At 39.4% G+C, this 13,676-nt stretch overlaps 1 protein-coding gene and 1 long non-coding RNA gene across 2 annotated transcripts; one reads left to right on the forward strand and one right to left on the reverse strand.

Moving 5' to 3' along the window:
- The first annotated feature begins 806 nt into the window (after positions 1-806).
- Positions 807-6,865, forward strand: LOC146485742 (uncharacterized). Its single transcript, XR_014863318.1, has 2 exons — positions 807-1,132; positions 6,294-6,865. It is a non-coding gene; the product is annotated as an uncharacterized LOC146485742 (long non-coding RNA).
- Positions 6,866-9,591: 2,726 nt separating this feature from the next.
- On the reverse strand, positions 9,592-11,674 carry LOC146485743 (carbohydrate sulfotransferase 1-like). Its single transcript, XM_085102957.1, has one exon. It carries the CDS (start codon positions 11,176-11,178, stop codon positions 9,862-9,864), a length of 1,317 nt encoding a protein of 438 aa, XP_084959083.1. The 5' UTR covers positions 11,179-11,674; the 3' UTR covers positions 9,592-9,861.
- Positions 11,675-13,676: the final 2,002 nt, after the last annotated feature.

The raw sequence follows: 13,676 nt of genomic DNA on the forward strand, positions 1-13,676 counted from the left end.
CTGTACTTTAATTTCTGAGGCATGCCGGCAGGTGAGCGTTTATTATAAGTTGGTTCTATACATGTTTTAAAGCTGTAGACGAAATTCACGGGTGACGGTTCAAATTAAAGCTGTACTCTTACTTTCCTGTGGCTCAGTTTATCGTCGATACAATATGGTTCTAGCCTTTGAGTCTGTGAATGATCCAAAATTGTAACCATTCAAATTAAAGGTACTGATTCAGCATGACTTTCCGGTAGTGGCGACTAATTGTTTAATGGTGTTTTGATGGTATGGATTTCGGGATTTCGTTTTTCCCGGAAATCTAATAGGGAAGTGAAATTTAATCACGTAAACAAGTTCTGCTGCGTGCCCGGCTTACACTGGGTCACCAAAGAACTGAATTGTTTGATAGAAAAAAATTTAGTATGAAGATGCTAGTTGGCTTGAAAGCTCATAATTAAAGTTTTGTTATAGTTGTGTACACTATTTCAACTCCAAAATTCAGCTGAGAAGTAGTAAACCGCCTGTTCATGATGTATTCCTTGTGTGTGTGGATGGAAAAAATAAAAGCTACAACGCAGCAAGAGATTGTACAATCAGTTTCCTTTATAAATACTTTGTTTCAGACACCGTGACTATAGCTTTTCGATCTGTAGATGGAAACGTTCAAAGTCAGTGATCATGAACAGTGCTGATCAGTGCTTTTTGTGGTACTATTCATTATGTGCAACCTGGTTCTGGCTTTTGGCGTCTCTTGGTGACATCCTAAAGTGTGACCATTCAAATGAAAGCTATTCAACAGGCTTTCCTGTGGTGCTGTTCATTATGCTGTGCTGACAAGGTGGTGGTGGCTTCTGCTCTTTGGATGAAACTGATCCTAAAGTGTAACCAATCAAATGAAAGCTAGTGAACAGCACTTTCCTGTGGTGCTGTCCATTATGCTCAATACAACGTGGTTCTTGCTTGGGTGTCTATGAATGAAATCCTTAAGTAGCAGCATTCAAATGAAACTGCTATTCAAAAGTACTTCCCTGTAGTGCTGTTCATTAAGCTGTAAAACGTGGTTCTAGTTTTTGTGTCCATAGGCCGAACTCCTATTAAGGTACTGATGACCATTCAAACGAGCTGATACCTAGCATTACGTTTCTCGGTGAGTGCTCTTTTTTTTTGTGCTGCGAAGGTTGTTCAGTTTAAGTTTTGCGTCCGGGAGTGGATGAAATCCAAACTGGTGTGACCATTCAAATGAAAGCTACTGAGCAGTGCTCAGTTTCTAGTGTTCGTCAATGCATTGCCACGAGAACTTATTTTGGGAATGTTTTGTCTACTCCAAACTTGGGCGCTTTTCAGAAAAAGGATCACTAAGTGGTTTAATGACTTTAATTTCCTAAATTTGGTAACGCACTCCGATTGACATCATACAATGGATCCCTTCTTAATCGGTTGTGGAAAAAACTACCTTATCTAAGCTAGTAGAAAATTCGTGACAATACGCCGAGATGTTGAGAAACCTTCTTAATTGAAATGTTTGTTTTCTGATTTCTCAACTCGGGCGAGGACCGGGAGGTGAGGTCAGATAAATTTGAATACAGAAAAGGATGTCATCGTCTAATATGAGTATAATAACTGTCACATGTCTACACTTGTCTGGGCTTGCTTGCTTATCATCCTCCCTTCCTTGCTTTTAATCACATTTGTAAGAACTTGCCCTAAGAGTACAATTACTATCAAATGTTTATCTTTGTCGGCAATAAGGCTTGTATGCATTCAGTGTAAAACGTTATTAAATTAAATATTTACTCAAAACATATCGAAAACGTACCAACATTTAACAAATCGACGGCAGTTTTCTATGGTCTATACTTTTATAGACCATGAAATGACGTCAAAAAATGTTCAAAACTCAAGTGGAACTACGAGCCGCAGGCGAGTGGTTTCACTGCCAAGTTTGTTTTTTACGATAACATGGAAAAATTACGAGCGGAATTGACTATTTTTTTTTCGTTTAGAAAGTGCGCGCGTTACATCTGACGTCAATTTTGTTGTCTGTACTGCTACGAGCCAATCAGCGCGCGAGAATTTGGACAGTTATTGTAAAATGGTAAACGGTCTTGAAAGCATTATGGGACTCCAGTTTCTGTTAACGTTTGCGCGGTGGTGGAATCTATATGAGCCTTGGTGGAAAGGGACTTGAACATGGAGCGAAGTTTCTCACTCAGAAGACTGCATAAAGTGCAAAACAATCTTATTTTCTCTCATTTTTTCTCTCTTTTTGTTTTCTTAAATCAATCTTACCAAAAGGGAGAATCCTCGCACGCGAAGTGCACGCTACACTCTCCGTTTTAATATACACTCGCTCTTCAATTATTCGCGAGTTGGATATGAGATCAGTGATAGCCAACGAGAAGGGCTGAGTTGGCTATAACCATCCCATATCCAACAAGCGCGAGTGGAATAATTGCATTATAAAATGATCCAGTTGCTAATAATCGTATATATACCACTCTAAGCCGGTGATATGCACTCGCTCGAGATCTTGCGGTTTGAAGGACTGCGCGCACATTCGTCGACAGGCCAACGCAAAAATACTTCATGGCGTAAAACTTTTAAACTTTCTCCGCGTGTCCACAGTTGAGCGGTCGTTGAACCGAACTACTGCAATCACTGTAAACCGTGACACAATGAACCAATCAAAACTTCACCAGGCGCGGGGAAATACGCGCGCGAACAAAATCATGATTGGTTCAGGGTTTTACGTCAGTTTGGTTGAGAAAGTACTGGCACGAGTTTTGCTAGACTAATAAAATCGCACAAAGAAACGACGAAAATTAGTTTCGACACGTAATTGAAACCAACTCTATTGGCTGAAGACAAACTCTGCAACCCGTTTTGCATTCAGGGTCATTTGTGATCAAAAATTAAATAAATAAATAAACCATGTTATTGCGTTCGACGTTAGGAGAACGCATACTATTCGTGTCGCTTCTTGTGGATACTGTGCGATTACACGGTTTAGGCGCCATTTTGGTCTGACTGACCACTTGCCTCGATTTCATGCGAGAGCTTTGAATCCCGCTGATTAAGTGAAGTCCCGCGGGTTGACTGGCTTCGGTCTGGATGCCATGCGATTTTCAGGGTTTGGGCGCCATCTTGGACTGGCTGACCACTCGCCTCGATTTCATACGAGGGTCTCGAGCCCATGTAAAAGCCAACTACAACTGTCCAGTGTTTGCATATTATTTCACTAGAAATCGAAAGCATTTTACTAATCCATGATTATTACTAGTATGAAGTGTCACAGAGATTTGACGGTTTTTGATGTAAATGGCGCAAAAGTACCTTCACTGACTTATGCTGTATTCACACCAAGGCCTAAACACGTTTAAAAGCTGTTTAGTTAAACACAGTTTAAATTCGTTTCTTCAGTTCATAAAAGCTGCTTTCGTATTTTTGTTGACTACAGATTTAGCACAAATGAAAGCATTAAAGGACCCTAGTCAGCCTCCGCCATTTTCGATGCCATCGAAATTATTGACATTGCATGGTGAAGCGAAATCTTATTGCTTTACTGTAAGTTGTGTTCCTGAAAGTATGTTTCATTATCTTTAGTAGTTTCACAGTGATTTCGTTCATTTCGACATGCTCCGAATGAAATCTAATAACCAAACTCTCGCATATAAACAAAAACAAAGGTGTGGCTGACTAGGGCCCTTTAAGTCAAACTTTTCTTGAATCCTATGTCAAAGCTAATGGTTCAGCTTTCTGTTACCAATTTTCATTTTGTTAAACCTGGTTTAATTAAACATGAACTTTAAAACACCGACATTCTCGTCCCCAGAGCCTCCTGTCCCTTTTAGCCCGCGGGGCCTTGTGCCCAGCCTCCAGCGGCTAAGAGTACCAGGCGGCTGTGGGGACGAAAATGGAACACCGAGAAAAAGAAGTCAACTAAAATTCATAAAAAGGACAACTCATGATCTATTTCTATCTTATTTGGAAAGTGAAAGTGTGAGCTCTTGAAAAGTTAGCCTTTTATTTGCGTTCGGTAGAAAGAACGCACTCCTAATTGCGTTTGGAGTCGAGATTGTATGGGACAATGAATGAATGGATCTTGGGACGCGTATCTGGCACCCCCCGCAGATTTTGCAGGGGCGGATGAGATCATCACCAACTTAAAAAAAAAGAGAGAGCCTGGGGTCGAGGTCATCGAACGCACTCCCTGATCTTTGATTATTACGGCCATTCGGATTCAGTTCGTCTGTTGCCAAAGACACTCATCAACAGTTTTAGTTCACCGGAGTGGGACTGTTTATAACAAAACTGGACCATTATTTCATGAAAAATGTTTCGTTTGGTTTTTCAAATGACACTTCCCCTTTCTTAGCGCAGTGCATTAATGGGGATACTTTCCAGATCGAATTGGAATTTGGACTAAATGCTGCCTCCACGTGTAGCCTGCGGTCTTTGCAAGAGAATGCGATAGCAGTCGTTGTCAGTATTCAGTTGATTAGAAAAAGGAACTGATAACAGAATTAGAACCCATTTTTCTTGGGCTTAATTGTATAAATAAAGCTGTTAAGTGGAGTAGTCTGAGAATGGCCCGGAATACTATTAGAAATAGTATAAGATCATACACTGAGTTTCTTCACTTCAAATTTCCTTTATTGATACAAGGGGGTTGTCAAAGTTGTACCACAAGGGTTTTCTCCGCACTAAAGCAAAACTGCTGAGTAACAAAAATCCAATCATTTATTGTTAAACTCTCGGTGACTAAAATAAATGTTTCCATCTCGTGTATCTTTTTAGTTTGGAAGGAACTCAAGAGTACTTTTAGTCGATTGTCGACAGAGCATTTAAAAAAAAAAATGACTTTATTTAAGTGTCAAAGTATTAGCACTGTAGCGCTAATTTGGAACACAGTCAGTGAAATAAATATACAAACTGAACATAACATTTGCTATTTACAAAGCTTGGTCTTGGATATCGATTTGAAAACGGGGCTACTGTGAAACAAATCCAAGTGGTCAGAGCGAGACGTGAACCCGGACCTCCGGATTACAAGTGTGGCGCTCTAACCACTAGACCACGCCGCCTCCCTTGCGTCTGCACTTACCAACGCTCTGTAATTGGTTAATAGACACCAGTGTCACTCTCTCAACCAATCATGAGAAGTTAAACCATCGCATTTGAATATATTTATATAGATATTGGGCCTTATAAGCTTTTAAATTTTTTAAACCATGCAAAATCCATCGTACTTTTTTGTCCGCGCTTGACGGTGTTTACTTATGTCTTCAGTTTAATACTTACATAATGGAACCCCAACTTACCACCACGTCTTTTTTACGACCACATCTTTGTGCCCCTAACGAATTGAAAGTCCAGTCACTACCTTAGTTTTACAACCTCGTTAATCTGACCAACCCGTTATTTGGACCACATTTTTACGGCCCGAAGGTGGCCGCATAAACCGGATTCCGCTGTATCTATCATCACGTCATGTTAGGGACGGTCCATTTTTTATGGAACAGGGGGAAGGGGGCTGATGGGATTTGGTGGGGGGAGGGGCATGCGAAGAAATGGCTTCAAAGGGGGGGGGGGGGGGCAGTTTAAAAAAATGAAGGAAAAGAGGGGATCGGGCAAAATAAAACTAGGGTGGAAAAGGTTTTCAATTGATGAAAAATTCTTCTGGTTTATTCACGAAATATAAACATAGTACTATATGCTAAATCAGTTTCAAAATAATTCTTAACAAAGTTTACATTGTCGTTTAGCGACTTCTGAACTAAGATCGCATTCAGTCATACTATTAATGCCCCACTCACACCAGCAAGACATGTTCAGTTATTAAAAACAGGTTTAACAGAATGGTAACAACAACATCTCAGGAGAGGGTTAAATGGGAGCATGGATTTGTGTTTTCATTGTGCTATAAATTTGAAGTCAACAGACATCAGTTTAAGCAACCTCCAGGAAAAAAAATCAATTTTAACCGTGTTTGACAAAACAGCTTTACAAATATGGCTTAGCTTTGGTGTAAATTGGATACTGATTAAAGTCCAAATTTTGACCGGAAACTATCACAAAACGTTCTTGCTATATGGTACTATATTTTGAAATATTAAGTTCCAAAATGCTACAACATGCTTATTAAAGCATTTTCCCGTTGCACAATATCATTTATTGACACATGCAGGTTCTGAAGAAAACACAGAAGAAATCAGTGGACGTTCAATTCGATAAGATGCCTCCTTCCTCTCCTTCTTCCTCGTTCTCTTCTTCCTTTCTTTTATACTCTGGTTTTATCTGACCCAGAGAGCGTTGCAGCATTCTCACACAAATTCATAGTGAAATCAAAGTTTGTTGTGGATTATCTACAGCATCTCGAGGTGATCGAGTTTAAAAGAAAGAAGATAATGGAAGAAAAAGCAAGCGAAAGTAGGGAGGCAAAAGAAAAGGCATATGAGGATTACCCTTGGGCTGATCTATGCGAAGACGTGAACATGTTGAAAAGGCTCCGTGTGCCGGAATTAAACAAATATTTAACGCATCATGGAATAAAGGAGCATCTCAGTGAAAAGAAACAAGGGTGAAAAAATAAAGGTAATAGTGTACATTGCTTGCAGCAGACCGCAGTGAGTGAGCATAATGACAACAGGAATGAAAGCAGTGAAGCAAGTGAAAGTGACCATAATAGTGTAAATGATGAGGGTGATAGTGATGCCAGTGACTCTGAGGGAGAAGACGAATCGGATGATGTAATTCTTGCATTCATTGCCGCAGATGTGGAAGACGTAGATGAGCGACCAGTTGCAACACTTTCAGGACAAGCAATAACTAGACGAGCTGAAGTTGACTTTTCTTTCTTTTGAGTTGAAATAAGATTGCCAATAGTTTTATGTACATTTTGTAAATATTCCCTCAAGAGCAAGTACTTTTCAAGAATGCGTTATAATCATAACGAAATTGTAATGATGTGACGTCAGATGCAACAGTTATAATGAAGTCAATATAGCAATATTATAATTCAAATGTATTATTTGATATGTTAAACAATGCCAACAAGTATTGCCTGATAACGGGGGACCATGCAAGAAAAGTTCAGGTGGCTGGTGGGGGAGGGGGGGGGGGGACATACAATTTCCAAATGACTCTCCCCAAAATTATGTTATGTTGTGTTGTGTTGTGTTATGTTATGTTATGTTATGTTATGTTATGTTATGTTATGTTATGTTATGTTATGTTATGTTATGTTATGTTATGTTATGTTATTATGTTATGTTATGTTATGTTATGTTATGTTATGTTATGTTATGTTATGTTATGTTATGTTATGTTATGTTATGTTATGTTATGTTATGTTATGTTATGTTATCACCAATCCTCGAGCTCGTCGAAGCAAATCAGCAGTGTCGCAAAGGACGCAAACAAAAGATTTTCCTTTCTGTTTGATGTTCTGGGTATCAGTATCTCAAAAAAAAAAAAAAAACGCCGGAGAAAATGATAACAAGATGCCTATACTGGCATTTACGTGAGATGCTGACAATGGCTAATGTGGCTAATTCATTTATTCCAACTGTATGCTTCGCAGATTGATAAAACTATCCTTGCTAATGGAATATTTTGAGTCACGAAGATCGCGTTATGTTGTTTCCCTTGTGTTACCGTGTTAAGGGTCTCACCGGAAATTTCGGAAATTCCATTACGATAACTTAAGCTTCTCTATGACCTCTTTTAAGTCTCCCATCGTGGTTCGGGACTGTCAAATAAAGCACGATTCCTTCGCCAGGAACTCTCCAATTTCCACCGTTTTAGATGTCGAGTGCTTCTTAGAAGTTATTCTTTCGATTTATTGCTTCAAAATGGTGAAATTTCCGTTTGAAAACAGCACACTTGAGTCCACAACATGTTAAATATGGCGCCACAATTTAATGCAGTTTTAATGAATAAATCGAATAATGCGTTGACGTCACACAGGTAGGGGTGAGTGGGTCCCCTCCCTCGCGATATAAGCGACAAGAATAGATTTTGATTGGCCTACCTTTGTTGAAGACAATCAGAACAATACATCCCGAGTAGGAGAGGGGAGAGTTTAATGAATAAATTAGACACGGTATGCCCCCTTAGGGCATCCCGCGTAACAACTCGACCTTATCGACCCAGCATTTTCTCATTCAGTAGTGGCACGTTCGCGACGTCCGGTGTCCAGTAGAGAAAATACCGTGGTATACAACGTAAAAAGATAAACATGTGATCATGAACTGAAATGATTGAAGATCAGTTAGAGGATACCTTGTAACAAATTTCGTGCGGCTGCTTGTGACTAAAATCCTTAATCAACTGGGCCGGGTTGTCCAGTCGAAAGCCGATTAACGCTAACCTACCGATCTGGTTTTAAGGCCTAATTGCAAGCTAAGTTAAAGAATAGTCTAAGCCAAAACTGCGGGGCAAAAATCTTTTCGAAAGATCTTTATCGACTGCTAATAAAACTTGAATCAAAGTTCACGCCGGTTAATTTGGCCCTGGTGAATAGACTAGAAATAGCACCAAGAACCTCTACACAATAGAACCACATTACCGGAACCATCCTATATAGCGTAACAAACAGCATCACAGGAAAACACGTTCCCATTAGCTCTCGTCTGAATGGTCCCACTTCTGTATTTCATCCGCAGAACCTCCTTTGGAATGTATACGCAGACTCAACAGGTAGATGAACCCCGAATTCACTATTCAAGGATTGAAAGACATGATTTCGTGACTGCTCAACACGAGCACGTTCAAAGACCATTTTTATGCAAATCTCTTACTTAGTAATATGGGCGTTAGTTTAGACTTGTGTTTAAGTCATTCATTAATCATGATTACTAGATCTTATCACGGTTTTCGACGCCATATTGACGAGTAGGCAAACAGGCTTGAAATAACAGTGTTTGTATGGAAATCCGATGTCAAATAATTCTCATAAAACATCACTTCTGAAAAATTCATGAATTGGAAACTTTTGGCACAAGGAAAAGGAGTTTAAGAAAAAAATTGGAGGGATGTAGCTGTGCCAGAAAGCGTCCAGTCGTGTATTGAACTTTCCATACATTTGTCTGTAAAGCGAACCAGCCGTGAACTGCCGACCAAAAATAGTTCGCGGGAAAAAAATACAGGGAAATGTATGGAAAGTTCAAAACACGACTGGATGCTTTCTGGCACAGCTACATCCCTCCAAATCAGTGCCAGTCTGGGCATGCCGCCGGTCATACGTCATTCGAAAGAAGGATTGTTATTCTCGTTTTACTCAAAATAAAAATTTGAATGAAGAAACGCTGGAAAGTCAGAAAAACTAGTAGATTGGCCATTTTTATACTAGAGGACGCATTATCCGTCTGGACGAACTTGGGCAAATATTTGCTGTTCGTCTGGTTATTCGTCTCTAAAGACGGGCACAAGAAGCATAATAATGGCCGCTTTTATACTAGAGGACGCATTATCCATCTGGACGAATTTGGGCAAACATTCGTTGTTCGTCTGGTTATTCGCCTCTAGTATAAAGACGGGCACAAGACACATTATCCGTCTTTCTCAAGTTCGTCCAGACGGATAATACGTCCTCTAGTATAAAAACGGCCAAAAAAAAAATGTTTAGAAAGCAATGAAGAGAAGCAAACTATTTATATTAGTACTGTCCAATAATCTTTCGTTTTGATTCACTTTAATGGCCACAGTTTACGTTTAGAAATCTAATCGACACACAGCTTAGAACATCACTGCGTCAGTGATCATGGGTCCAATAAAATTTTTGAACCTATTCGTAGTACGAGGAATTTATTCATTTTCGGGCAGTGCAGTAAATCCCTGTAGTCTCAATATCATGAGCTATTGTAGTTCCCATGCCTAAACTCTTAACCATCTAGAAGCTTCAAAGTCGTCCTCAAGAAGACGGATGCTTATGTTTCTCTGCGTCTCGTACGAAAGATTCAACAGCTTGTATCCCAACAATTTCATGACGTGTTTGCAGTAATGCTCAATGACGGTGATCTCATACGGCTGTACTTTCCATCTCCACCTGTCCGCTCCTTCCGACGAATCTACTCGCCATGGAGCAGCTTTCTGCTCCGCTTCTGTTTCAGGTTTATGCGATGCTAAGTAAAGCCAATTGTTCAAGCTCTCGTCCATGGGGAGCTCAGCGAATTTCAGAAGGTCTGGAAGTAGTTTAGAGGGTTTCTTTGCTAGATCTTCATACCGCATTATCTTTATTCGCTTTTTCCATCTCAAGGGCAGCGATTTGATGATGTATAGGTTTTCTTCGGTGATTCTACAATTCATGTACGAAAACTCTCTTGTTTTTGCTAAACCAATTCTGTCCATATCACGAAAAAAGTTCACTGCTTGAGATGAAGGAATGATGGCTCGCGGATCTCGCACCAGAAAAATAACTTTGCATTCAATGTCATTCGAAGAATCACAGATAGAAATCAACTGTTCAATATTGGTTTTAGGCATTCTCCCCAACAGAGCTTTAAGCACTGTCATGTTGTACTTCGTTCTACAAACCTGCTCCAACATTTGCTGTTCGAAGGGATCTGGGCAGGCATCCTGAAGGTTCCATTTGGGATAAGAAGTGTTGTAACGACAAAAAGGAGGCGACGAAAGGGCGATGCTTGGCTGTGTATCCTTGGACTCACCACGCATCACTACTCGATAATAGTGCTGCAGGTCGTTCGCGTGCTTCGGCGACACGAAATTGCATTTTAATGCACCTCGCATCCACGCAACGCTTTTCTCCTCGTAATCTTTGTCGAACGGCTCTAATTTGCCGTGTAGACGTTCTACGGTTTGATAAGGTTCAAACAAATAAAACACTGATGGGTGATGGTTGAAAATGTTGCCTGTAAAACTCGAACCAGAACGGCCATGAGCAAAAATGATTAAATTCCGTCTTTTCTTACTTTCAGTCGCTTCCAGCGAGGCTTTTTTTCGACTCTTGATGCCGAGGTCTTGAACTTTACGTAGGCTGAATTGGTCAAGTTGCTCATCGCCGTTGACGCGGACATGCTTTTCAATTTGGGCTATGTTGATGTAAACCGAAAGAAACATATAGGCAGAGAGCAGGAACATCACTACTGATGTTACGAAGTATGCTGGGCCCAAGCAACGGCGATATCGACGAAATCTGCGAAGAAACATGGCCCCAAGAGATCTGTAACTCATGAATTAATGTGGCGTGTTTCCAACAATCATGATGTTTGTCTAATTCAACAGCAACAGAAACTATTTCAGTGGCCAAAGAACTACCAACATCATTTGCATATACTGTATAGTCATTGGAGCGATAAGACACCTGAAATAAACGATATTCGGCGTGTGTCGGTTACGCCGTCACGCTGACGCAGTTGATAGAGAGATTTAGAATGTTATCACGTGACCATGCTTACCCAACATTTGCGACTCCGTTTTCAATTCTCGGTAAAATTGAGTACGTACGACGTTTCGACCTCTTTAAGGTGATTTTCAAATTAACAGAAAGTGAATGAAAATTAGCATATAAAGTGTCACGGCAATTTCAATTTTCATGTCGACTTTCATCAAGGCAATTTCAACCGCTTCGTCACGGTAATTTCAACTTCGCTCATGGCAATTTCAATTTCACGGCGGCAATTTCAAATTTCGTCACGGCAGTTTCAACTTCGCTAACGGCAATTTCAATTTCACCACGGCGATTTCAAATCTATCATGGCTATTTTTTTTTTCCTGTCTAAGAACCGAATTATTTATTTGAATGAATGAATAAATTATTTGAATGAATGAATTATTTTATTATTTATGGAATTTTAGAATTGTAATTTTGAACTTCTATTTTATTTTTAATTTAATATTCAATGTTAGGCGCAGTTGAATATGTTTATAGAAACTGCGCGGTATAAATTTAAATTTATTATTAAATTTTATTTAATTAACCGGAAACACTCGCCTTGATTCTAGAGGCCCATAAATTACCATCTGGTTAATAACCCACAATGAAACTGAAATGGCCGTAATGGAACTGAAATTGCCGGGGTGAAATTGCAGCAAATTGAAATTGCCGTGAACGAAGTTGAAATTGCCGTGATGAAATTGAAATTTCCATGGTGAAATTGAAATTGCCGCGATGAAATTGAAATTGCCATGGTGAAATTGAAATTGCCGTGAATGAAGTTGAAATTGCCGTGATGAAATTGAAATTGCCATGGTGAAATTGAAATTGCCGTGAATGAAGTTGAAATTGCCGTGATGAAATTGAAATTGCCGTGGTGAAATTGAAATTGCCGTGAACGAAGTTGAAATTGCCGTGATGAAATTGAAATTGCCATGGTGAAATTGAAATTGCCGTGAATGAAGTTGAAATTGCCGTGATGAAATTGAAATTGCCATGGTGAAATTGAAATTGCCGTGAATGAAGTTGAAATTGCCGTGATGAAATTGAAATTGCCATGGTGAAATTGAAATTGCCGTGATGAAATTGAAATTCCCATGGTGAAATTGAAATTGCCGTGAATGAAGTTGAAATTGCCGTGATGAAATTGAAATTGCCATGGTGAAATTGAAATTGCCGTGAATGAAGTTGAAATTGCCGTGATGAAATTGAAATTGCCATGGTGAAATTGAAATTGCCGTGAATGAAGTTGAAATTGCCGTGATGAAATTGAAATTGCCGTGGTGAAATTGAAATTGCCGTGAACGAAGTTGAAATTGCCGTGATGAAATTGAAATTGCCATGGTGAAATTGAAATTGCCGTGAATGAAGTTGAAATTGCCGTGATGAAATTGAAATTGCCATGGTGAAATTGAAATTGCCGTGAATGAAGTTGAAATTGCCGTGATGAAATTGAAATTGCCATGGTGAAATTGAAATTGCCGTGATGAAATTGAAATTGCCATGGTGAAATTGAAATTGCCGTGAATGAAGTTGAAATTGCCGTGATGAAATTGAAATTGCCATGGTGAAATTGAAATTGCCGTGAATGAAGTTGAAATTGCCGTGATGAAATTGAAATTGCCGTGGTGAAATTGAAATTGCCGTGAATGAAGTTGAAATTGCCGTGGTGAAATTGAAATTGCCATGGTGAAATTGAAATTGCCGTGAATGAAGTTGAAATTGCCGTGATGAAATTGAAATTGCCATGGTGAAATTGCCGTGAATGAAGTTGAAATTGCCGTGATGAAATTGAAATTGCCGTGATGAAATTGAAATTGCCGTGAATGAAGTTGAAATTGCCGTGATGAAATTGAAATTGCCATGGTGAAATTGAAATTGCCGTGAATGAAGTTGAAATTGCCGTGATGAAATTGAAATTGCCGTGGTGAAATTGAAATTGCCGTGAATGAAGTTGAAATTGCCGTGATGAAATTGAAATTGCCATGGTGAAATTGAAATTGCCGTGATGAAATTGAAATTGCCATGGTGAAATTGAAATTGCCGTGAATGAAGTTGAAATTGCCGTGATGAAATTGAAATTGCCATGGTGAAATTGAAATTGCCGTGAATGAAGTTGAAATTGCCGTGATGAAATTGAAATTGCCGTGGTGAAATTGAAATTGCCGTGAATGAAGTTGAAATTGCCGTGGTGAAATTGAAATTGCCATGGTGAAATTGAAATTGCCGTGAATGAAGTTGAAATTGCCGTGATGAAATTGAAATTGCCATGGTGAAATTGCCGTGAATGAAGTTG

This window comes from Pavona decussata, unplaced genomic scaffold (genome assembly GCF_977016875.1).
Source record: "Pavona decussata unplaced genomic scaffold, jaPavDecu1.1 SCAFFOLD_25, whole genome shotgun sequence".
Classification (NCBI taxonomy): Eukaryota; Metazoa; Cnidaria; class Anthozoa; order Scleractinia; family Agariciidae; genus Pavona; species Pavona decussata.